Source organism: Pongo abelii, chromosome 10 (assembly GCF_028885655.2).
Source record: "Pongo abelii isolate AG06213 chromosome 10, NHGRI_mPonAbe1-v2.0_pri, whole genome shotgun sequence".
Taxonomy (NCBI): Eukaryota; Metazoa; Chordata; class Mammalia; order Primates; family Hominidae; genus Pongo; species Pongo abelii.
The window spans coordinates 3,058,694-3,085,026 of record NC_071995.2 but is presented as its reverse complement, the minus strand read 5'-3'; the positions used below and the strand labels follow the sequence as shown (position 1 = coordinate 3,085,026).

Here is a 26,333-nt window from a genome sequence, read left to right as displayed (position 1 = left end):
CCGTCTCATTGAGCCATTTAGCCACAAGGGACAGGAGTCTTGGTCCCCGGCCTGGCTCACAAGGCCCTTCACAGGCCCAGCCACTGGTCCTCTAGGTCAGCTTCTCTCCTTGCCTCAGACAGGCTGCTCTTCCTTCCCCTGATGAAAACAGAGCCCAGGGAGCCTCCTGCTGGATGTCGGGCTGATCTGAAACTTCCCTTCTAGAAAAGGCAGAGTAAGACCCTGTGCCGATCTCACACCCAAAACCACAGCCTCGGTTTTATCCATGAGGGGTCCTGACTGTTAGCCTTGCCTAACACCATCCAGCTGGTAAGTGAAAGACCCCAGGTCTTCAGGCTCCAACCCCAATACTTGTCCCAAACCAGCAGAGTGCCACAGCGAAGAAAGGCACCAGATGAGACAATTTGGTGCTTCGGGGACTCTGAGGCAGGAATTGTATTCCTGAAGCCCTACACCTTAGGGGTCCCCATGCCCAGAACTTCAGCCCCACATCAAATCACCCCATCTGAGCCAGGGGTGCTAAGAGAACAAGTCAAGACTCAGAAACAACGCACGGCACATTACAAAGGCTTATTCTCAGGGGAGGCCGTCCCCCCACCCACACCCCGGTTTGAAATCACTGCAAGCTGTGCCCAGAGCGCAGCCCTACGAATGCAGTGAAGCGTCAGGCCTTGGTCAAGGTTCTGACACCAAGGACTCTTCTATGCAAAGATAAGGGGATCCCTAGAACCCCCAGAAGATTTTGGCCAGATTCAACGCCAGGCACCAAGCAATTCTACTACTGGCCATGAGGGGACACTCAATCGTTACTTTTCTCTCCTTTGGAGAAAAGTTTTTCCAGAGCAGGACCTTTCTCTAGACTGGCGGTGGGTGTTGATTGTCTATAGCACAATAGAAACATTATGTAGCCACAAAAAACGCTGAGAAGGACCTGCATTTATTATCATGGATGACTACAAACACACTGAGTGGGAAAGCAGGCTTCGGAGCAGAAGGAGGGTGGATTACATTTATGATGAGGAAAAAAAGGCTGTTTTCATGCTGAAACAGAATGGCATATGGTTCAGTGCACCTGCCTCGGCTTTGATGAGGCCATTAGGGAAAAAGAGCATTTGTGTCAATGCTCAGCCTCTGAAACAGACAGCAGCATTTATCCTAAACACCCTCCATGACCACCCCTGAGCTGGCCTCAGTCTCCCCACTCTGTCTCCATCTGTGATGCTGGGAGGGAGGGGATGACACATTGTAGGCAGGGTGCCCAGGGGGGCATGGGCAGAGGTGGCTGAGGCCTCTGCCGGACTAGATTTAACTGTGGCTGTGACTGGCTCAAGGTCTTACAGGCAAATATAAGGTGAATGGGACCAGAACCCAGGCTTTTGGGCTCCTATTTTCTTCTTACTTTTTTTGTTAAAGACAGGATCTTGCTCCGTCACTCAGGCTGGAGTACAGTGGTATGATCACGGCTCACTGCAGCCTCGAACTCCTGGATTCAAGCAGTCTTCCTACCTCAGCCTCCTGAGTAGCTAGGACTATAGGCATGTGCCACCACACCTGGCTAATTTTTAAAATTTTTTATAGAGGCAGGGTCTCGCTGTTGCCTAGGCTGGTCTCAAACTCTTGACCTCAAGTGATCCTCTCACCTTGGCCTCCCAAAGTGTTGGGATTACAGGTGTAAGCCACTGCGCCTGGCCTGTCTCCTATTTTCTCGAAGTCACCTGCTCCTCCTAGGAGACTGACTTTGTCAGACTGTTCCTAAAAAGGGGCTGGGGGACAGTTTGTGTGCTCAGGACATACGCTATAGCTGGAAGCACAGGGCAGAAATGTGAGCAATGCCTGAAATGCCGCGGGCAGGAAGCCCAGCTGCCTGGGAAGGACGCACTGGACACGGTGGGGAACACCAAGAGGTGAAGCCAGGCATCAGTGGTGGTGACCCTCTGACTTTAGCCGCGCATGGCCCCTCTGATCAATGCTACGTTCGTGTGCCATCTATGACACATCCTGATTCTTTTAAATCAACTCACTTTTATTCCTTAATTCCATTCTAAGCAATAAATCCATGAAATCAAGGATTCTATTCTTTCTAATATATATGAAAATAACTATATAACTTTTTTTTATTTTTATTTTTTGAGACAGAATCTCGCTCTGTCGCCTGGGCTGGAGTGTGGTGGCGCAATCTCAGCTCACTGCAACCTTCGCCTCCCGGGTTCAGGTGATTCTTCTGCCTCAGCCTCCTGAGTAGCTGAGATTACAGGTGCCCACCACCACGCTCGGCTAGTTTTTGTATTTTTTTTTTTAATAGAGATGGGGTTTCACCATGTCAGCCAGGCTGGTCACGAACTCCTGGCCTCAAGTGATCCACCTGCCTCGGCCTCCCAAAGTGCTGGGATTATAGGCGTGAGCCACTGCATCTGGCCTATAACTATTTTTCATATTTTCAAATAAAGTTATTTTAAAACATAGGGCTAGGGCTTCGCCATGTTGCCCAGGCTAGTCTCGAACTCCTGGGCTCAAGTGATCCTCCTGCCTCAGCTTCCCAAAGTGGGAGGATTACAAGAACGAGCCACTGAGCCTGGGCAACTACATAACTATTAAAAAAAAAAAATGCTTATTCATGTGCTACCTTAGAAGAATCCCGTGTGCCAAGCTGGGAAGGACTGGCATCCACACCTCCCAGCTCTTCCAGACACACAGAGGCAGCAGCTGCCCCCAGCCCCCAGGAGCAACTGGCAGATCCCCCTCCATTACCCTGCCTGTCATAATCTGTCCAGACGTCCTCGCCCCCTTCTAGATACGATGCTCCCTGGAGGCAAGAACTAAGCTCTCCCAGGGCCTTAGTAGGCCTTCAATCAAGGTTGCAGGTGGCTGTTCACCCTCTCACCTCCGGGTGGCACCAGTGAGAAGAGCAAGGTCCCTCAGTCGCAAGCAGGAACCCACCCTGTCCTGCTCACCCTGAGAGTTCTGTGCCCCAGCTCCAGTCCCATCTCAAACACACTCTTCTGTCATCAGCTGCCACGCCCTGGCTCTTCCCATCGCTCAGGTGCCCATTTATCCAGCCCAGGCCAGCTAGAGGTTGAGACGTTGTTTCTGCTCTCAGGGAATTTATAATTGGGAGAACAAATAGAATACAAGTGCTGGGGTTGAGCAGGGGGTCGGGGGAGAAAGAGAGATCCCACAAGCAGCCCCAGAACTCATGGTCACACTGCGTAGACCCGGAACACACCAGCAGGACGCGGACGACCCGCCCCAGAGCACCTCGACTCATCCTCAGTGCCTGGATCCTTCTAATTACAGCCTCACCCCTTCTCCTGCAGATATACTCCTGAGATTTCCTGTCCACCCTCATATCCCCCCACATGGAGCACCTACCCAAAACAAGCTATGCTTCTTGGCCTAAGAAAAAATGAGAGCTGCCCCCGTCCCCTGCCCTGTGAGTGCCCCCTTGCAACCCTCCCTCCGCCCTATTCATAGCTGTGCGTGCGGGTGGGCAGCTCACAGGCTGTGCCTGCAACAGGTGTCGGGGATCGGGTGACTGACAGTTGAGGAGAGACAGCCGTAGCCCGGGTGTGGGGGCCTGGAGGGGCTCAGATTCATTGTCATGTGCTGGCATGTGCCTGGGAGAAATGTCAGGGCCTGAAAGGGAACAGCAGGCTGAGATGGGAGGAAGGCCTGGGGTACTCTGCTGCCTCCACGGTGCAGCCCGGCTCTGCCTGGCATTTCCAATGTGCAGAGCGGCGTTAATGGCCACCAGTGACCAAAGGCCCCCTCTCTCCGGCCCCAGAAACAGGTGGCCTCTGCTGGACTTGCAGGGTTCCGGGGGAGGAAGGGGGCTTCATCGCATCAGTCCCTCGCTCCAGGCCCCGTGGAGCTCATCAGATAGGGCTGAGGGTGTGCACAGCCCCAGCAGCCTCAGCCCTTCAGGCTGGCAGATGCCATTTCTAGCTGGAAATGTGTCCCAGCAGTCCGAGAGTCTATGAATGACCACCACAGCACCCTCAGTAAGAGCAGTAACTCAGGGGGCAGGCAGGGAGGCTGGACTGGGGACGGACAAGTCCTCCTCCTACTCCAAGGGGGTTCTGATTGCCTCTCCAGCACGCACATTCAGGGCCTGGGAGCCAGGACTGAGAAAACAGCCAGGCAGGAAAAGAAAGGCTCCGGGAGAGGCGACACCGTTTCCTTGCCTGAGCACTTTTCCTTCCTAATTGTGCGTGGCCAAGTTCATACCAGCTGATGGCGGGGGAAGGCGGGACCAGGCCAGGGAGCAGAAGACAGGAGCTTCCTGATGCTGGGGGAGCCGGAGCAGCCTGTGAGGACCCACGATTGACGCAAAGTCTCATTGTCAGCAAACACGAATATTTACCTTTCCCTGTCACATATGTGTCTTCCTCTGGTGCCTCTGCCTGCCCCACACATGCGGAGGAGGGAGCAGATGACCGCCAAGGTGCCCTGGCCTCCGGCGCTCCCTCGTCTCTGATTTCACCCATCCTCACCCTGTCCAGGCCGCTGGCACTCAGAGGGCTCAGTGGGGCAAGGGCAGGCCACAGCCCCCCACTCAGTACTAGCCAGCCACACACACGGGGTCTTCAGCGACATAGCCCCTGGCAGGTCCCCAGGATCAAACTGCTGACTATTCACACAAAGAAGCAGAGGCACAGAGAAGCCAATATTTGCCCAGGACGCAGTTCTCAAATGGTAGAACTGAGACTCTGCCCCAGCTGGGGCCAACTGCTGCCCACCGTGCCCTGCCATGACACACCAGAAGGGCCTTGCTGGTGGGCACACCACACTCCCCTGTCCAGTGGCTCCTGCCCCAGGACCCTGAGACTCGTGCTGGATCCTCCCATCCAGAGTGCGAGCTCCTGGAAGCCGAGGGCCGCGCTGGGTCCGCACAGCACACGGCCGGAGCACACAGTCCACAAGGGAACCTGCTGAATCCCATGTCCTTGGCACCAGCCGTCCCAACCCTCTCTTCTCCCATCAACGCCCACCTTCAAACTCCCCTAAGAGTCAGAAGGAAAGAGAGGACACAGGCCACCACCAAGTTTGGAAAAGTACCTTCTAGGTCCTCCTTCCTCCCTGGCAACCTTAGTCTCCATGCAGGGCCACTGCCCTATTTTCTGGAAGGGATATCTGAAGTCGAGAAGACGCAAGAAGCCCAAGGGCCTGGCTCTACGCTGACTGCACAGAGCTAAGTCTGCTCTCCTCATGCTACCACTGCCTGCTGTTCCTCAGGGGGCTGGGGATCTGTTTTAGACAATTCAGAGCCTTCTCCAGCGGGAGCAGGAGAAGCTCCAGGACCCTGCATGGAGGGCAGCCAGGGACTTTGCAAGGAGGATTGTTTAGTATGGTAGCTCCAGGCACACACCCTGGGATCAGGCTGCTCAGGTATGGATCCGTGGTCTGGTATGGGTCTGGTACTACGAATTGGGCAACCTTTGGCAGGTGATTTTACCTGTCTGTACCTCAGTTTCCCCTCTGCGGACGAGGTCATCAACAGTCTTGGCTGTGGTGAGGACCAGACGTGTGACTGTATGTAACGTGGTGAGAAGAGTGCAGCTGTCATCTCTCTCAGTCTGTCTGGGCCCATCTATCTCACAGCATGTATCCAACAGGAGGGCCCACAGGACAGAGGTCACCCTGGCTGGGGGACTCAGGGCCAGGCCCTGCTTACCCCATGCCTCAGTTTCCCCTACTTGTGAAACAAGAGACCTAGGATGGTCCTCATCTGGAGGGTGGCTAGAAGAACACAGAATATCACCAATAGCTAAAGGCAGGAGCTAGTGCAAGAGGGTCCCGGACATGCCACCTCCTGCTCCAGACTCACAGCAGGGTTGGGAAGCACCACTTCCAGCTGTACAGGTTCCAATTCCCACAACCAGGGCTGGAAGGGAGACTGGGAGATGATTTAAGCCCCTCCTGAGAAAAGTGGACAGCATCCTGCCTCCCACGCCACACCCTGAAGCCAGCCTCTCGGCCGAGGTCCTTAGGAGGCGCGTGCCTCTTGCCTGGTCTCCACTGCAGGAGTCTCACACCTGCTTCCAGTCTGGGTGCCGGAGTTATCCAACTAAGCACAACTCTGGCCACGTCCTGCCCTGTTCGAAAACCTTAAATGACTCCTCATCGCTTAAGAAGAAGGGCCGACAAATATTTCCCTGGCTATGCACGTGGCCGTGACCGTCCACCCAGCACTCCTCCCTGCCAGAGCCTTCTCAGCCCAGCACTCCAAACAGCGACTGCCGACCCCTTCAAAGTGGCACACAGGTCACACCCATCATCCTGGACACCTGGCTAAAGGTGGGAGACTGACTACCCAAATTTACTTTTTCCCCTTCCAGAGACCCAGCTAGAAGGATAACAGCAAGAAACTTTAAACAATGTGCAGCACCACAAAGATAAAGAAAACAAAGAGACCAGCTGACAAGAGAGCTGGGCAAGCTTTGGAGACTCAAAGCTGATTAGGACCAGACTGGATTCCACGGGGTAGAGAAAGCAAAAAGAGTCGCAACCTACCAATATCTTCAGGGGTGACAGATAAGAAGTTGAGCTGCGTGGCTCAGAGCTGGAGGGAACAGGATTTGACCCAAGGAACTGACAAAAAGTCTGTACACTGGATAGTCCGGCCCCCAGGCCCACCCCTCCCATTCATCGGCAGAAGATCAAAAGGTCAGCCGGATGTGGTGGCTCCTGCCCGTAATCCCATTACTTTGGGAGGATGAGGCAGGAGGATGGCTTAAGCCCAGGAGTTTAAAAGCAGTCTGGGCAACATAGCAAGACCCTGTCTCTACGAAATTAAAAATTAAAAAACAAACAAACAAACAAAACTTTTTTTAAAGAAGACCAAAGGGTGACCATCTTCAGAAATTAAACAGGAGGGCAACGGGTCTCGGGGACATGAGGCTTATTTAAAAGAGAGGGAAGAGGGGGAGTAAGAACAGGAGAGTTAAGTGAAAGCCAGCATCAGAAATGGTCAGGGCCCCTACCCCCAACCCTTTATCCCACTACCAGAACACTTGTGACCAAGTATGTCCCTTCCAGGGAAATTAAACGAATCATCTCTGGAGAAACTAAATCACCTCAGGTGAAAAAAAAATCCAGTGAACACGTATATTTATTGATTTCCCCAATAAAACAGCTAGCTCCCCAAGCCCAATCATCTTAAAGTGAAACCACCAGGTGACAAGTCCTACCGTGCACGAAGAGCTCCCAGTCACTACTAAATATAACCAGAACAAATAACAAAAGAAAAACTTGATAAGCTGGACATCATCAACATTAAAAACGTTTGTGCATCAAAGGACACTATTAGGAATGTGAAAAGGGGCCAGGCACAGTGGCTCACACCTGTAATCCCAGCACTTTGGAAGGCTGAGGCAGGAGGATCACTTGAGGCCAGGAGTTCAAGACCAGCCTGGGCAACATAGTGAGACCCTCTATAAAAAATTTAAATAAAAATAAAAAATTGGGCCGGGCGCGGTCGCTCACGCCTGTAATCCCAGCACTTTGGGAGGCTGAGGCAGGTGGATCACGAGGTCAGGAGATCGAGACCATCCTGGCTAACATGGTGAAACCCCGTCTCTACTAAAAACACAAAAAAATTAGCTGGGCGTGGTGGCGGGTGCCTGAAGTCCCAGCTACTTGGGAGGCTGAGGCAGGAGAATGGCGTGAACCCAGGAGATGGAGCTTGCAGTGAGCCGAGATCACGCCACTGCACTCCAGCCTAGGCAACAGAGAGAGACTCCAACTCAAAAAAAAAAAATTGGCCAGGCGTGGTAGTGCACACCTCTAGTCCCAGCTACTCAAGAAGTTGAGGCAGGAGGATCACTTGAGCCCGAGTTCGAGGTTGCAGTGAGCAATAATTATATGCCAGTGCACTCCAGCCTGGAAGACACAGCAAGACCCTGTCTCTGAAGAAAAAAAAAAAAAGAATGTGAAAAGACATTCAACAAAATGGGAAATAATAATTACAAATCATGTAACTGATAAGGAACTTTCATCCAGAACTAAGAACTCATAATTCAGTAATAAAAAATAAGCTGATTTATTAATAAAAATGGGCAATGGGGTTGAGGACAGCGGCTCACACGTGTAATCCCAGCACTTTGGGAGGTTGAGGCAGGCGAATCACTTGAGCTCAGGAGTTCAAGACCAGCCTGGACAACATGGTGAAACCCCGCCTCTACCAAAAATACAAAAATGAGCTGGGCATGGTGGTGCGTGCCTGTAATTCCAGCTACTCGGGAGGCTGAGGTACGAGAATCAGTTGAACCTGGGAGGCAGAGGTTGCAGTGAGCCAAAATTATGCCACTGTACTCCAGCCTAGGTGACAGAGAAAGACTCTGTCTCAAAAAAAAAAGGGCAATGGATCTGAATTTCTGAATTGGCATTTCTACAAAGAAAATGTACAAATGACCAGTAAGCACATGAAAAGATGCTTACCATCATCAGTCATCAGGGAAATGCAGATAAAAACCACAATGAGATACCACTTCACATTCCCTAGGATGGCTACAATCAGAGAATATCAAGTGTTGGTGAGGATGTGGAGAAAATAGGATCCTCAGCCAGGCGCGGTGGCTCACGCCTGTAATCCCAGCACTTTGGGAGGCCGAGGCGGGCGGATGACGAGGTCAGGAGATCGAGACCATCCTGGCTAACATGGTGAAACCCCGTCTCTACTAAAAATACAAGAAATTAGCCGGGCATAGTGGCGGGTGCCTGTAGTCCCAGCTACTTGGGAGGCTGAGGCAGGAGAATGGCGTGAACCCGGGAGGCGGACCTTGCAGTGAGCCGAGATCGCGCCACTGCACTCCAGCCTGGGCGACAGAGCGAGACTCTGTCTCAAAAAAAAAAAAAAAAAAGAAAATAGGATCCTCATACCCTGCAGGTGGGAACAGAAAACGGTGCGGCCACTTCAGAAGACTCTTGGGAGTGCCGCAGAAAGTGAAAGAGAGTTGCCATATGACCCAGTAATTCCACACGTAAGCATATGGAAATGAAAATGAATGTCCACACAAACACTGGTACGTAATGTTCGCAGCAGCACTACTCCTAACAGCCAAGAGGAGGAGACAACCCAAATGCCCATGAACTGATGAATGGATAAACAATGTGGGCTCTCCGTATAAGGAAGTATTTGGCCATAAAAAGGAACGTGCATGCTAAAACATGGTTGAACCTTGAGAACATTATGCCAAGTTCAAGAAGCCAGTCACAAAAGACCACATCCTCTATAAACCCATTTCTACAAAATGTCCAGAATAGGCAAAGCTTCAAAGACAGAAAGTAGATTATTGCACAGGGCTGGGGGGTGGGAGTGGGGAGTGACAGATAAAGAGAACAGGGCTTATTTTCGGGATGATGAAAATGTTCTCAAATTGATTGTGGTGATGGTTGCACAACTTTGTGAATATACTTGAAAACTCTGAATTGTATACTTTATTTTTTGAAACGGGATCTTGCTGTGTCGCCCAGGCTGCAGTGCAGTGGCATGATCTCAGCTTACTGCAACCTCCGCCTCCCAGGCTCAAGCGATCTTCCCATCTCAGCCTCCTGAGTAGCCTGGATTACAGGCACGCACCACCATGCCCGGCTAATTTTGGTATTTTTAGGAGAGATGGGGTTTTGCCATGTTGGCCAAGCTGGTCCCCAACTCATGGACTCAAGCAATCCACCCGCCTCGTCCTCCCAAACTGTAGGGGTTACTGGCACATGCCATCACGCCTGACTAATTTTTGTATTATTTTTGTGGAGACAGGTTTTTGTCATGTGCCCAGGCTGGTCTCAAACTCCTGAGCTCAAGCAATCTGTCTGCTTCGGCCTCCCAAACTGCTGGGATTAAGGAGTGAGCCACTGTGCCTGGCCTGTATGTTTTAAGTAGGTGAACTGTAAGGTAAGTTAATTACATTGCAAGAAAGCTGTTAAAAAAATACAAACAGGCAGCTAAGAACTAAAGATACCAAAGAAAACCCTCCAGCTGGAAAGACAAGGACCAAAACAGACAGAAAAACGGAATTAAAAAGAAACAAAGACAAAGAAAGGAGCAGGAGGCTGGGTGTGGTGGCTCACGCCTATAAATCGATCACTTGAGGTCAGGAGTTCGAGACCAGCCTGGCCAACATAGCGAAACCCCTCTCTCTACTAAAAATACAAAAATTAGCCAAGCGTGGTGGCGGGCACCTGTAACCCCAGCTACTTGGGAGGCTGAGGCAGGAGAATTGCTTGAACAGGGAGGCGGAGGTCGCAGTGAGCCGAGATCACACCACCGCACTCCAACCTGGGCAACACAGCAAGACTTAGTCTGGGCGTGGGTTGGGGGAGGGTTAGGAGCAGGAGAAAACTTAAGAAATAACGCTCACTTCCTACCTTTACGAAAAAGAAGAGAAAAACTACATCCATCAAACATCTTGATGCAATCACAGAACAAGAAGGAGCTCTAGAAAATTAAAATGTCAGAGCCAAAATTAAATATTCAACAGGTGTGGCAGAGATGCTGCTGTATTCCATTAATCTAATTCACCCTTAACTGTAGGATGCACACTTTATAAACTACCCAGAAAAAACAAAATGTCATCAACTGAACTAAGATACATCCATAAAAGGATGTATGCAGCTTCTTCTACAGTATTAGAGCTCTGATTTTATTCAGAACAGCAACTTACCCAACTAAAAAAGTACCTTTCCCTGGTTCCTTATGGCAAGATGCAGCCACACAATTAATTATGTGTTGTGTAGGGCTTCCCGGCAGGCCCCTTACAGGGAGCTAAACTGGCTTCTTTTGATGCTTGGAAGATGGGCTACAGTGGCTGGAACTCCAGCAGTCATGACCCTGAGTACAGAAGTCATACACTGAGGACAGCAGATAGAGAGAAGCCAGGTCCCTCATGATGTCAGGAGCACTGGGCCAGCCCTGGACAGTCTTTACCTCCAGACTTTCTTGATGTGAAAGAAAATCTATTTATGCCACTGTTTCTTTGGGGTTTGTGTGATATGCACTTGGACACAACCTTAACTAATTCAGAAAAGAGTTAGAAGACAAAATTAAGGAAATCTCTAAGAAAACAGACCAATATTGAAAATAAATGGTAAAAATCGTAGATGATAAGTCCAGGAAAATAAAGAAATGGTAAACACCATAGAGGGTTCCAACATCATAACAGATTCCCGGAAAAGAACACAGAAAACAGAGGGAAAGAAATTATCAAAGAAATAATACGAGTAAATTTCCTAAAACTGAAAGACTATCTCACAGTTAAAAGTGCCCACCAAGTACCTGGCTCAACACGGGGAAGTAAAACAACACATATCCCAAAGCTCAGCAATGTGAAACTGGCCATTAGGGAGAAAGAAGAAATATTACAACTTCCAGAGTGGGGGAAAAAAAAAAAAAAAGTTACATAATAAAGGATAGGGAATTAGAATGCTATCAGACTATTTATGTCAGAAGATAATGACAAATGCATTAAAAAATGATCCTTGAAAATCATTTCTAGGCCAGGCACGATAGCTCATACCTGTAAGCCCAGCACTTTGGAAGGCCGAGGCGGGAGGATCACTTGAGACCAGGAGTTCAAGACCAGCCTGGCCAACACTGAAAAATCCCATCTCTCTTAAAAATACAAAAATTAGCCAGGCCTGGTGGCATACGCCCGTAATCCAAGCTACTTGCAAGGGTGAGGCATGAGAATTGCTTGAACCCGCGAGGTGCCAAGATTGCACCACTGCACTCCAGCCTAGGCAACAGAGCGAGACTCCATCTCAAAACAAAGACCATGTCTCAAATAAAAAAGTCATCATTTTCTAGGGAAAATGATGTATGATCTAGATTCTTTACCCAGACTACCAATACCAATCAGTCAAGTATAAGGATATAATAAAAATAATGACATTTCAAAGAAGCAAGGTCATTTATGTACCATGCATCTTTTCTTAGAAGGTACTAGAGGATGTGTTCCTGCAAAATGAAGGGGTTGTACCAATAAAGAGAGAAATGCAAGAGCTAGGAAATTGTGTCAATATAGGGGAGGCTCAGGATGACAACTGCAGGGCAAGCCTAGAGAATAACACGTTCAGGCCGGGCGCAGTAGCTCACACCTGTAATCCCAGCACTGGGAGGCTGAGGCAGGAGAATTGCTTGAACTCGGGAGGTAGGGGTTGTAGTGAGCCGAGATCACACCACTACACTCTAGCCTGGGCGACAGAACAAGACTGTCTCAAAAAAAAAAAAAAAAAGAATAACACGTTCAAACTGGAGCAGAACAGAGACAGCCAGGAGGAAGATCTCCAGGTGAAAGGAGAAATGGATAAATTATCTAATAGTTTTGACTATTTGGGGAAAATTTTTTTTAATTCTATATGGTGGTTCTGATGGAGCAATTTGTAAAATTTTAAGAATAGGCTTATTAAAAAATATTCAAGTGCAAGAGCCATTTATTTGCAGGAAAAAAAGTTGTACAAGAGGTAAAAATGTAATCATAATACCCTTCTTGACTCTTTGTACTTTTGTTTTGTTTTTTGTTTTTTTGTTTTGAGGCAGGGTCTTGCTCTGTCACCCAGATAGAATGCAATGGTGCAATTTTGGCTCACTGCAACCTCTGCCTCCCAGGCTCAAGCAATCCTCCTACCTCAGCCTCCCGAGTAGCTGAGACCACAGGCGCACGCCACCACGTCCAGCTACTTTTTGTATAGATGGGGTGTCATCATGTTGCCCAGGCTGGTCTTGAACTCAAGTAATCTGCCCACGTTGGGGTCCCAAAGTGCTGGGATCACAGGGATGAACCACCACACCCAGCCCGTTCTTGGCTCTTTGGTGCTCAATCTACATTGTCAAAAAATGTGAATATTACTTTGGGAGGCCGAGGCGGGCGGATCATGAAGTCAGGAGATCGAGACCATCCTGGCTAACACGGTGAAACCCCATCTCTACTAAAAAAATACAAAAAATTAGCTGGGCGTGGTGGCGGGCGCCTGTAGTCCCAGGTACTCGGGAGGCTGAGGCAGAAGAATGGCGTGAACCCAGGAGGTAGAGCTTGCAGTGAGCCAAGATCACGCCATTGCACCTCCAGCCTGGGAGGCAGAGCGAGACCCCGTCTCAAAAAAAAAAGCAAACATTTTATGACTTTTACTAAATTAAATAACTTATTGGATATTATTACATTGGGATGATGAGGGGGAAAAGTAACACAGCTAATTTTTTCTACCATAATGGAAAGAAAATATAATGTCTTAATCCTGACATTGAGATATAGCAATATAAGCATATTACTTAGAACTAAAGAGATAAAGCCCAAAATAAACAGCTGAAATTTGCAGTGACACCTTTGGGGATTGGGATTTGGGTGTGGGAAGGAGTAGGACAGAACATGATGCTTTTCATTCTTTTCTTTTTTTTTTTTTTTGAGACAGAGTCTCGCTCTGTTGCCCAGGCTGGAGTGCAGTGGTGTGATCTCCGTTCACTGCAACCTCTGCCTCCCATGTTCAAGCAATTCTCCTGCCTCAGCCTCCTGAGTAGCTGGGATTACAGGTGTGCACCACCACACCCGGCTAATTATTATTATTTTTTTTTAAGTAGAGATACGGTTTCACCATGTTGGTCAAGCTGTTCTTGAACTCCTAGCCTCGTGATCTGCCTGCCTCAGCCTCCCAAAGTGCTGGGATTACAGGCATGAGCCACCGCACCTGGCCCTTCATTCTCTTTCATTAAATAAGCCTCCTGGTATTAATTAACATTTTAACCATGAACATGCATTGATTTAAAAAGAAGACCAAGTAAAATAAAATATTACTTATTTTTCATTCCAGAACAGGTTAAAACTCAAACTTTAGTGTGATCAAGACCTTCCAGAATCTAACTCACTTTCCTAGTTGTCTCCTCTTATTCCCTCTTTCACGCCTTTACCTACGGCTTCAACTTCACTCCAAAGCCCACTTCCTTCTGCCTTTACTACTCAAGCACTCCCAGGCTGCAACAGCCTTTCCCATCTCTGCCAATAGATGTGCCCATCCCTCAGGCTGGGGTCCAACTTCCATTCTGCTAGCAGAGCGCAAACGCTAAGTGTCTTAAAGGTCAGGGGCTCTAGGTCTCAGTTTCAACACTTGCCCCTTCTGGAGACAGCCTGCCCCCAAGTTCAGCTGTGGATGAGAGCCAGGCTGGGGGCTGCTCACCGGGAGCTGGGAAGCCATCTGAACGTCTATATAAACTTTGGTGTGAATATGCCTCTTTCTAGGAAAGGTAAAGCTTTCAGATTATGAAAGTGGTCTGGGAGCAAATAAGCAGTAAGAAGCTCTGCACAAGAGGCATTGAAAAGAGCGTGAAGATTGCTGAAGGTGAGTGGGGAAGAGGAATGCGGGCAGAGCCGCCCAAGCCTCAGTCCCTGTCCTGAGAATATTCGAAACCTCAGTCACGGAGCCTGACTTCCTGCCCTTCCTCACCACTGGCTTCATTAGCACTTATTTGTCTGACTCTCTCCTCGCACCCCTTTTCTGCACACACTGGGCCCCCAGGAAGCTAAGCTCCCAGAGCAGCTACTGTACCTCCTGGCCTCAGACAAGACGTTTTAATGGAGGAGGTTCTACCCACAAAATGCCTGCACAGGGGTGAGGTGGGAGGGCAGCAGAGGCCAAGTCTATGGGCTGAGCTATCTGAGAAGCTGGGTGGGTGTTTCTTGTGGGGTGGCCTCACCCTGGAGCAGAGTCGGCTGGGTGACCCACCCAACACTTCCCTCCCCTTCTCCAAGCTCTGTTCAGCCCAACATGCCTTGGACACGAGCACTGAAGGACCAGCTCCAGGCCCGGAAACCCATGCAGGACTTGTCATTCAAAGACCTGGGTGACAAGGGTGCTCCTCGTCATGTCTTCACTCATCCCCGTAGGGTCCCCTTTGTCTTTTTCTGGAACTACATCTCCTCACCTCCTGAGGGCTCCACTGCTAGCCGGGCTTAGCTGCCATCACCACCCATGAGACAAGGCCTCATTTGACTAGGCCAGCTCTCTGGGATCACTGCCCCGTTCTTCAGCTCAGCCCCAACCACCCCATAGCCATGCTGGGCTTACTCTCCCCTTCTCACTGGTGCCATCTCCCCAAGTTTCTACCGTGGCAACGCCACACTCTGGGCACTCTCGCCCCGTTCTCACTACGACGGACGTGCTGGTGGCAGGAAGGAAGAGTTTATCACAGGCTTACCCAGAACTTCACAAGAAAAAAGGCATTGGAAGGTCCCCGTTCGAAGAGATCCTTGAGTCCACCCTTTTTCTCTGGGAATTTGTCATAGATTTGGCGGATGTCCACGGCTTCGAGGTAGGGGTCGCTGTAGCTTGGGCTGGACTGGCCAATGTGCACGAACAGGTGCTTGTTGTACTGTGGAGAGAGTGGGTCTGAGGGAGATGGAGCACAGGCCAGACGGTCAGACAGACAACCCCGGCTCTGCGCGCCCACCACGTGACCTGGCGCAAGCCGCTTGGCCTTTCTGGGCCATAGTTTACCCACCAGTAAAATGGAGATGGTAAAAGTCTACTCCTTTTGTTTTACATCCTGGACTTCTAAGTAAAAGTCTATTTGGTTCATGGGTTCCTCAGCTAAAAAGGTTTGAGCTGGGCGTAGTGGCTCACACCTGTAATCCCAGCACTTTGGGAGGCCGAGGTGGGTGGATCACTTGAGGTCAGGAGTTCAAGACCAGCCTGGCCAACACGGTGAAACCCAGTCTCTACTAAAAATACAAAAATTAGCCAGGTGTGGTGGCGGGCGCCTGTAATCCCAGCTACTCAGGAGGCTGAGGCAGGAGAGTCGCTTGAACTCAGGAGGCAGAGGTTGCAGTGAGCTGAGATCACGCCACTGCACTCTCAGCCTGGGTGACGGAGCGAGGCTCTGTCTCAAGAAAAAAATAAAAAAGAAGTTTGAAGATGTCAGAGTGAGAAGGGCCCTGGCTTCCTGTCACCTTGGCCTCCTTCCTCCAGGTCCCCCTCTGACCTTTGCTGGTGACGCTGGTCACCCAGGACACTGGACACCGGACACCGAAGGGGACAGGCTGGTATCCCATAGGATACGGAGCAGACACAGGAGACTCCTCAGCTTCCTGCCCGCCTCTCAGAGCCAGAGACAGGCTGGGACAGTGTAGGGGTGGGGCTGGGACCAGAGCAACCTTGGACTAAGGGCCGGTTGGGTTAGGAGGGGAGGAGGGACACAGGACAGGGAGGGAGGAGCGTGAGGTTGACTGGGCGCTGGGACACGGAAAGGAACCACGCAGGAGGGAAAGAGGGAAGAGGGGTGACGTGAAGGAGGAAAGGAGGAGTGGGGGGAAGGACGGAAGGAAGATCGGAAAGGAACAGGGAACTTGAATTAAGCCCCAGCATGGAGTGGGGCAAGAGTGCCGGAAGCAGAAACAGGCAGAGGGGGGCGGCCAGGGAGCCGGCCAGGCGGGGGCCAGGACCTACCGTGTCTGGGTCCTGCTGCTGCTCCAGGAAGGCAGAGAACTCCAGCATCCAGAGCTTGGAGCTGGCCACGCTGCGGCCCTGCCATGGGGGTGCCGGGGGCGCAGAGGGCGATGGGGCGGGCCCTGCAGGAGACTCAAACCCTGCACAAAGTGAGAGAGGCACATGGAACCTGGTCACGGACACCCGCCCTGCCCGCACCCTCTGCAAGGACCCCAGGCCTCCTCAGACAGACCCGTGCTGCCTGGGGGACCGCCTGTCTCCCTAAATGGACCTCCTAGCAGAGGCAGTGGAGGGAGTGCCAGGCTTGGGCAAGGGTATCCTGGAGCTGCCCTGGTGGGGAGGGGCTCGCCTGGTACAACTCAGGCCACTCAGGACTCTGCATGGAACCGCCGAGCAAGACTGGATTCTGGAGGGCAGCTGGGGCCCTGCAGGACCGAGAGGCTTCCAGAACAGGCACTGTTAAGTTCCTGCCCTCGAGCAACTTCTGTTCCAGTCGGGGAAATAACCAAATGAATCCACTATTACAATATGGCATCATCCCGGAGAGACGGGGATGTTTCCTGTTTGCATCACATGTGTCTCCCCAGCTCCCAGAACAGGGCCTGGCCCAGAAGAGCCTCTCGATCCAGCGTTGCTAACAGATGAAGCTACTCCAGTCCTACTGTAGTTTAGATCATGTCCTGAAGGCACCAGGGGGCCAGGAAGGTACCATAAACCTGGAAGCAACACCGTGAGACTGAAGCTCTGGTGAATGACAGGGTGACGAGAGTAGGTGAGATGGGACAGCGAGCCGGTGAAGAGGCTGCTGCAGGAACGCAGGCAAAAGCCAGCAGGCCTGGAGTGAAGACAGGGTCAGTGTGGACAGGAGAAGACTGGCATGAGACAGAGGGTGGACGGGACCTGACACCGTGACTTTGTTTTGATGTGTGAATGAGAGAAAGCAGCCTTCAGGACCTGGGGGGCAGGGGGCAGGAGGCAGCAGGGCTGCTCTCGGTGGCAGGGAAAGCCAACGGGCCAGGCAGGCAGACTCCACACCAGAAAGGGCAGTTTAAGGGTGAGGATCTGGTCTTGTCCTACAGAGTGGGAGGTGGTGAGGGGCCCTCCTGAGAAAGAGGTGAGGACAGAGCAGAGCCTGTCAGTGAGAGGGCGGGGTGGGGGCTCCTGTCAGCACAGCTGGCTGCCTCCACCAGGTCTTCTCCCACAAGGGTCCCTCTTCTAGGGAGGGGCCCCAGGCTGGTGAGCTAGACACCCCTCGGCCCTCCCAGGACCAGGTGTGTGAGGCACACTGCAGTAACAAGGCCGGCCAAGCGGGGCAGCCGCCAGGGCACAGGCACTGCCCTTGGAACTGCACGTGCCCCAAAAGCCCTGAGCACAGTTGGGAGGGGACAGGAGCAAGGCAACCCAAAGGGCATGAAGGGGCTTGGCACACGGCTGAGGTGTGCGTGCTGGGGGCAAGGAATGGGGTGTGGCCAGGGACCAGGACGTGTGGTCGGAGTGCATGACGGGGCAGCATCTAAGAGGGACACGCAGGCGTTTGGCTGCCGGGGGCCTGGACCCAGAGGCGGGAGCCACACGGCTGCGATGGCAAGGGAGCCACACAGCGCCCACCCACCTGGCAGAGGCAGCGGAGGCTGGACAGCATAGGTTTGCTGAGAGAAAGGCTTCACACTGCGGGAGAGAGAAGAGGGGAGGTGTCAGCCTCGGGCAGGCCGCCGCCCCGGATCCCTGCGCTGGGTCCAGTGGTCTGTGTGGTAGGTCCTGGGGGTCTGGATCTCAGCGGTCCTGATGGGCCTTGGCCTCCTACTCCCGCCTCTGCCGACTCCCTTGGGTTTCGTGGCAGGTCCACAGACACAGCGCGTCTGATGAAGAAATCCACCCCTCCTTCTCTTCCTCCCAGGCCAGCCAGAGGTCTGCTTCCCAGCCTCCTCCCCTGGGGGACCCCAGCTCTGGCCCTGCCTATACCCTAGACAGACTGGAGTTTTGGCAAATACCACCCTAGGGTGTGGACATCACAGATGAGCCCAGTGATGGCTGACAGTAGGAGAGCCCAATCCCCAAGCTCAAAGCCATCCTGAAAGGCCGACCCCAGCAGCGGCCCCAGCACACCCTGGGGCCCAGGCTCAATGCCACGAGTTTATGGGTTCAAGTTCAGTTCAGGGAGCACTGGCAAGAGAGACCAGAGGCCATACTCACTCATGGGACGTCCCGGCTTGGCCTGGCAAAGCTCCTTGCCAAAACTGAGGAGGCAAAAGGCATGGAATCAGCACGGCCCCAGGTGCACCCGGGACCCTGTGGCGTGGGGGTGGGGGTGGGACCAGGCAGGGCCTCCACTGGGAGGAGAGGCTGGAGCCCGAGCCCTCGCCTAGCTAGTGAATGCTAACAGGCCACAGCAGCACCCCCAGAGTGAGTTTCAGGGAGCTCTCAGGCCCTGTGGATGAGGGGCTCCATGGGAAAAGCACCCAGGTGTGGTCCACACGGCACAGGGCAACCCCCTGCAGAGTCACAGTGCAGACCTAAGGCTCAGAAAAGTCCCAGTGCCAAGAACCCACTTAATGCCAAGGGTCCCAAACTGACCCACAGAACCACTGTGTCCTATCTGTTTAACATGCAGATGGACTAGTGCTCTCGGGGACACACTTTGAAAAATGCTATGGCCTGGCACTGCCCCTTCCCCACGTGCCTAGGGCGGTGCTGCAGGTGCCTTGAAGACTCATTTAGTCCCTGGAGCCAAGAAAGCCCCTGTGAGGAGACAGCTCTGAAAAGGGGCCTTTCTGGATCATTCTGAGAGTGTGGCCAACAGGGTCATGGCTGGGAAAGTTAAAATCTGACCAGGGGTTTGTTTTTGGGCACCAGCTCTCCACCTGGCAGGAGGGCAGGAATGAGGCTGCGTGGCACGAGCTGCCCAGGTACATGCTGGTCTCAGGCTTCAGCTCAGCCCCCTTGGCTTCAGCTTCCTCATCTGTAAGTTAGGCCAACTTGGCAGAGCTACCAGTTGGTCAGCTCCTGGAAGCTCCCCCTTCCCCCTTGTGAAGTCTGTGGAGTCACTGCCGAGGACCCCAAGAAAGCCGTCCCAACACCAGCCAAGCCGGGACGTGTATGGCCCTTGGGTCCTTGTTCCCTCTTTCCTTGACTGCCCTGGCCAAGAGGACTCAGGTGAGAGAAATCTGGGCTGGCCAATGCTTCTGGCTCTTCTGAACAGGGAGGAGGGAGGAGGAGAGGGCTGGCCCGGCCTCCGGCTCTCGGCAGCCCACTTACCCCTGAGACTGCTGGGCGGCCGGGGCCCCGGGCGAGGGCCATGCTACTGTGGAAGGCCGTGGCGGAGATGATCTGTGCAGACGACATGGCAGCCATGCTCTGCAGGGCCTTGTCCTTAGCTGCCTGGTCCTGGGGGAGACATTGCAAGGGAGGACCTCAGCAGGGTCACTAGTCAGGCTGAGGCCAGGCGGGTCTGGCCCTCGGGTCAGGGAAGCTGTCTCACTGCCAGTGGCCAGAGCTGGGGAACCAGGCGTTAAGTCTGTGCCGTGCTATTAACTTGTTTTGCAACTGAGAAAGTCAGCTGGTTTCTCTGGTCAGTTTTCTCATCTGTCAAAGGGGCATGATACTTGCCCTGCTTCTTTCATCAGAGCTTACAGAGACATTATCTGTCATTTTATTAATTACGGGGCCACCTTGAGAACAAGGGTTTTCTATGTCTTGCTCACCTCTCTACCACGGGTGCCTAGCTCGGCACCTGTCTTGTGAAAACGATGCATGAGTATCTGCTGGATCCCTCCTCGAGTGCACAGGAAGCATCATCCCTGGCCACACGGGCTGTCTGGAGGCAAGAGACCATCTCCTGTGGCCCTACCTGCCTCAGTTCTGCCCTAAGGATCTCCCTGGGCACTGCAGGCACCTGGGACTCACCCATCTTTCACGTGTCAGAATGTAAACACCCACTGTCTGCCCTCCAAAGGTTCCAAGACCCTAGAGGATGGGTTCACCCTGAATAGGCCCGGAACAAATAAGGACACAGGGAAAGCCACTTGGATGGCACGGGTAACAATAGTAATCGTTTGTTATATTCGTATAAGCCAGTGGTTTCCATCCTGAGTGCCCAAATTCCAAAGGTCTTCAAAACCAATGACACAACATTCCCTATTTCAAGAAGCCTAATGGAAATTGTGTCTTTTTCTTTCTTTTTTTTTTTTTTCAGAGACAGGGTCTCACTCTGTTGCACAGGCTAGAGTACTGCACAATCATGGCTCACTACAGCCTCAAACTCCTGGGCTCAAATGATCCGCCCATCTCAGCCTCCTGAGTAGCTGGGACCACAGGCATGTGTTACTGTACCCAGCAGGGATTATCCAAAATAAGACCCCCCACACACACAGGCTGGAACAGCAAGTATTATTCACTGTCTGCAGCTTTATCAGGGCTAAATGGCTCAACTGAGTCAACTCAGGAGCTCTGATTAGAAATTTGATATCTGGCCGGAAGCGGTGGCTCATGCCTGTAATCCCAGCACCTGGAGAGGCTGAGGTTGGTAGATCGCTTGAGCCCAGGAGTTCTAGGCCAGCCTGGGCAGCTTGACGAAACCCTGTCTCTACAAAAAATACAAAAATTAGCCAGGTGTGGTGGTGTGTGCCTGTAGGCCAAGCTACTCAAGGAGCTGAGGCGGGAGGATTGTTTAAACCTGGGAAGCAGGGGCTGCAGTGAGCTGAGATTGCACCACTGCACTCCAGCCTGGGCAACGGAGCAAGAATCTGTCTAAATAAATAAATAAATATCTTTATGATTATTATTATTTTTTCAGACAGCATCTCATTAGCCCAGGCTGGCCTCAAACACCTGGCTTCAAGTGATCCTCCCGCCTCGACCTCCCAGTGCTGGGATTATATGCATGAGCCACCGCTCCCAGCCATACATTTTTTTTTTAATGACAAAGATAAAACCATTATTGAATAACTAATAATAATTAACTTGGTAGACCTGGATCTCCCTTAAGTGTTACAAAGGTTGAGAACCTCCCAACTACTTGGGAGGCTGAGGCAGGAGGATGGCCTCAGCCCAGGAGGTCAAGGCTGCAGTGAGCTGTGACAGCACTACTGCACTCCAGCCTGGGCGACAGTGGAGTCTCTAGAAAACAAACTAAAAACAGAAGTTGAGAAGCAACGGTGAGCCTTGCAGCTCACCAGCTCTTCTGAGGGATGCCTCCACGCAGTCCACACGCAGCTCCATGAGGTGGGCAACACTGCAGCCCAGAGGCTCAGTGCTCCCCCGCCATCCTGGTGCCGTGCAGGTGTGGAGCCAGAACACAGCAGGCCCTTCCACTCATCCTCTCAAGGTGACGATTTCACCCACGTGGCACGAGGCAGCCCACGGAAGGTTTTCAAGAACACAACCTCACTGAGTCCTGTGAGACTGGCAGGACTAGTAGGATCTTTAAGATGAAGAAACTGAGGCTCCGAGAATTTGGGTGACTAGGGTGCTGAGAGTGGTGATGGTGACCAGGTGAGCTTGGACCAGACTGGCACACGGGGGGCCATGCAAACCAAGGGGTCGGGGGAGACGCACCATAGAGGGCGGTGGGGAGAGGGAAACTGTTCTGAGTAGTGGGTCATTGTCAACATGGACAAAGCAGTGAAATAGATGAGGTTTGTCCCTGGCCCTTCCTGGCCCCCTCCCCACTGTCCTTTTGGGGCCAAACTTGGGCTTTGCTCTCAGAGATTGTCTCTGATAACCAAAGAGGGAGCTAACTAGTAAGTCTAAGTGTGTGTCTCCTCCCAGAACACTTGGAATTTTCAGGAGGAAAGTGCCCAGGCCAGCCCCCGACCTCTCCCCGCAGGAGGGCATGAGGGACTTGGCAGGCGCAACCCCTGCAAGCCCGCAGACCTCGGCACTTAACAACTGCATCACGAGGCCGGGGCTGCATCTGCTCAGTGCCTGCCTTCCTGGATACTCGATCTAAACAAACGGCTGGGGCTCAGGAAACCACGGCCTGGGCAGGGTGGGGCAGGGGTCAGAGGAAGTGGGAAGGACCTGATGCGGAGTGACAGCAGTGGTCGGGCAATGGAGCCAGGGAGCCACTAACTGGGGCTGGGAGGGGAACGTGGATGTCACCTGGCTCGCCTGTCACTTTATAGATGAGGAAACTGGAGCTCCAGGAGGTCCCAGTGACTCTGCCCAAGCACCCAGGGCCACGGGACAGAGCCAGGCCTAGGACCGAGCCTCTCACTCAGGAATTTCTATTGGATCACTGTCCAACCCAGAGCTTAATCACTTTGGGTTCTAGATCCTTTGAGAATGACAAAATCCTCACTGCAATCTCTCCAAGGCAACTCACGTATACATGAAAATTTGCATATTTTAAGGAGTTTATGGCTCCCCTTGGTGTCTGTCCAGCCATCCACTGAAGGCTGTCCTTGGGCCCCAGGACAGAACCTGGGGGCCAAGGACAAGTACAATTCCCTGAAGCAAATGTGGGCCACACAGCCGGCCCCCAAGGGATTGCCCTAAACCCAGTAGTGGGAAGTCTGTTCACCGTGGTCATCTGCAGGGTCCCGGTGAGTCAGAGGCAGACGAAAGAGGGGAAACAGGGAGCAGGGCTGGGCTCCACGGCTGTGGGTGCTCCCAGGGTACATGAGCCAGGCTGAGAGGCAGAGAGCAACAGCTGAGGGCTGGTCAGCTGTCCCAGGGAAAAAGCAGCGAGGTGCCAGGCCACAGCTGTGGGGCTCGGGGAACAGCTGGGCTGATGGCAGGAGGAATGGAACTGAGTGGGCAGTGGGGTGTGGCTTCCTAGGAGGCAGAAAGGTCTGTGGTTCCCACCCACTCGTTCTGAGATTCCAGTGTCAGGATCATGAACTGCCAGGGCCAGATGGGACTTTCAAGGTCATCTAATTCAGTGGCTTTTCTTTAATATAAAAAATATTTTTAGAGATGGGGTCTCACGATGTTGCCCAGGCTGAAGTGGCCAGTCACAGGTGCAATCACAGCTCACTGCAGCCTCCAACTCCTGGCCTCAACCTCCGAGTAGCTGGGATTATAGGTGTGCGTGCCCAGCTAGCCCAGTGGCTTTTTTTGAGATGGAGTCGCACTCTGTTGCCCAGGTTGGAGTGCAGTGGCACTATCTTGGTTCACTGCAACCTCCACTTCCCAGGTTCAAGCGATTCTCCTGCCTCAGCCTCCCGAGTAGTTGGGATTACAGGTGTGCGCCACCACACCTGGCTAATTTTTATATTTTTAGTAGAGACAGGGTTTCACCATGTTGGCCAGGCTGGTCTCGAACTCCTGACCTGAAGTGATCCGCCCACCTCGGCCTCCCAAAGTGCTTACAGGCGTGAGCCACCGCGCCTGGCCTCCCAGTAGCTTTTAAGCTGGGTTCTGAGGTCCCCTAGAGTTCAAGTTCCATGGGGTGGGAAAGGATTCGTGGGAGGAGAAGAGCTTTGCCAACCTAGCTTTGACCAGAACGGCTCCTCTGATAACACATCAGGGTGATATTTTGTTGGGGGAAAAAAAGAAAAGGGGCTACATCACTTTAAAAAAAAAAAAATGTTTGCAGGCCAGGCCCAGTGGCTCATGCCTATAATTTCGGCACTTTGAGAGGCCAAGGCAGGAAGATATCTTGAGCCCAGGGGTTTATGACCCGCTCAGGCAAAATAGGGAGACCTCGTCTCTATAAAAAAATAGAAAAAAAATGGCCGTGCAGTGGCACTTGCCTGTGGTCCCAGATACTCAGAAGGCTGAGGTGGGAGTGTGATTGGAGCTTATGAGGTCAAGGCTGCAGTGAGCTATGATTGCGTCACTGCACTCAGCGTGGGTGACAGAGACAGATCCTGTCTCTAAAAATAAATAAATAAAAATGTTTATAAATGGTCTAGACTTAATGCCTCAAATGTCAGATCTTTCCACCAACTGGCTGTGCAGGCTCTGTTGTCATCACCTCCCTGATGGAGAGCTCACTCCCTCCCAGTGTTCACCCAAAGGCCCCTGGTTCCAGGGTCCCAGAGGCCTGACTCCTGTGGGGAGCAGGGCTACCCCAAGGGGAAAGCCAGCAACATCAGGCCCCCCAGAGCTGTCACCTATCAGCAGAGGCCCTGCAAGACGGGGCTGACCCAGGGAAGGGAAGGAACCCCCAGTCCCACAGGGCAGGAAGCAGGAAGGAATTCCCCAGCTCCCACAATACCATAAACGCCACCCCAACCCCCACAGCAGGCGCCCCCCATGCCCCTGCCGCTCCGCATGCTCTGGTTGAGGGCACTAAGGGGCCCTCAATAAATGAGGGCTGGTGGGTGATCTGGCTGCTCTGAGCCATGTGAGCCCCTCTAAGCAGGAGCCAGTGAGGGGGGATCCCAGCAAGAGCCTGGCCTGTAGCTCCCAGGGTGTGGGGAGCCAGGCGTCCACACACTTGACCCTCTTGTGCGGACGGGAGAGAGGTTACAGGCCCAACCTGGCTTTCCTCAACAGAGAGAAGCACACTGACTCGCACACCAGCAGCCACGCCCTGACCCCAAAGGGAAGACATGCTGCTGGAGAAAGCCACCACTCCTGACCCCTCCAGCTCCCCCACTGCAGTTTCCTTACCTTTAGCTTGGCCTGGATCTCGCGAGCTTTGCGACGAGCCAGCACCTGGATGTGGCTGGAGACCTGTGGCAGGGAGAGAGGGCTCCTGTCTCTACCTCCCAACAACCTGTGTTCCCCAGCCTGTGTTCCTGACTCTCGCCCTCCACAGCCCTCAACCCACATCTGTGGACCAAATGAATGAATGAATAAAAGGGTCAGCTGGTGGGCCCTCAGTCCTGCCTTGCCCAGCTAATCCAGAAGCTGGCGATATTTCAAAAGTGCAGTGCTGGCAGGGAGCGGTGGCTCACACCTGCAATCCCAACACTTTGGGAGGCCAAGACAGGCGGATCACTTGAGGTCAGGAGTTCGAGACCAGCCTCGCCAACATAATGAAACTCCATTTTTGCTAAAAATACAAAAATTAGCTGGGCGTGGTGGCACATTCCTGTAATTCCAGCTACTCGGAAGGCTGAGGCAGGAGAATTGCTTGAACCCGGGAAGCGGAGGTTGCAGTGAGTTGAGATTGCGCCACTGCACTCCAGCCTGGGCAACAGAGCAGGACTCTGTCTCAACAACAAAAATAAGAAAAGTGGTGCCAATGTTTTACTGTCTCTCCTAGTGTCCTGGAGAAGGATGAGAGGGGGCTGTTGGCTCTCCAGAGAGGCAAGGGGCTTCCTCCTGAGTGGTGGCAGCAGGGACCCCAGGAAAACTGGACCACCCGGCCGGGCATGGTGGTTCACGCCTATAATCCCACCACTTTGGGAGGCCAAGGCAGGTGGATTACATGAGGTCAGGAATTCGAGACCAGCCTGGCCAACGTGGTGAAACCCCGTCTCTACTAAAAATACAAAAAATTAGCTGGGCGTTGTGGCGGGTGACTATAACCCCAGCTACTCGGGAGGGTGAGGCAGGAGAATCACTTGAACCCAGGAGGCGGAGGTTGCGGTGAACAGAGATCACATCATTGCACTCCAGTCTGGGCAACATGAGTGAAACCCCGTCTCAGAAAAAAAAAAGAAAAAGAAAACTGGACCACCCGTGACATGCCCAACAGAGATAACTCATCCAGAGCTGCCACCCCTCAAAAGCCTGCGTCTGGTCCTGGGAGGACCTGGCCCACCTTGGGAGCAGGCTGGTGCTGGGACACCACCCCCGGGACCCCTACCCGTCTCTTGAGGCCCACCTGCTTCCTGGTGCGGGTCTTCCCTGTCCGGAGCTTGATGTAGCGGGCAATCAGCTCGTTCCGACCTGCAGAGACACCAGCATCCTCTCAGCGGGGAGAAGGACAAAAGGCTGGAAGTGGCGAGGGGGTGCAGGGTACCTTCTGTGGAGGAGCCCTGCCCTCACTCTCTGCCCATCTTAAGCGGATT

General features: G+C 52.6%; 1 protein-coding gene across 2 annotated transcripts in view; it reads right to left on the bottom strand.

Moving 5' to 3' along the window:
- TEAD4 (TEA domain transcription factor 4) overlaps nt 1-26,333 on the bottom strand; it is an 83,358-nt gene that overhangs the window by 3,458 nt on the left and 53,567 nt on the right. For both annotated transcript variants that reach the window (XM_063711990.1, XM_054526678.2), the window contains 7 exons: nt 26,147-26,211; nt 24,985-25,047; nt 19,681-19,809; nt 18,619-18,662; nt 18,038-18,093; nt 16,426-16,565; nt 15,179-15,352 (listed from right to left, as the gene is read on the bottom strand). In XM_063711990.1, the coding sequence (XP_063568060.1) occupies nt 15,179-15,352; nt 16,426-16,565; nt 18,038-18,093; nt 18,619-18,662; nt 19,681-19,809; nt 24,985-25,047; nt 26,147-26,211 (671 nt within the window). The remainder of the gene's footprint in view (nt 1-15,178; nt 15,353-16,425; nt 16,566-18,037; nt 18,094-18,618; nt 18,663-19,680; nt 19,810-24,984; nt 25,048-26,146; nt 26,212-26,333) is intronic.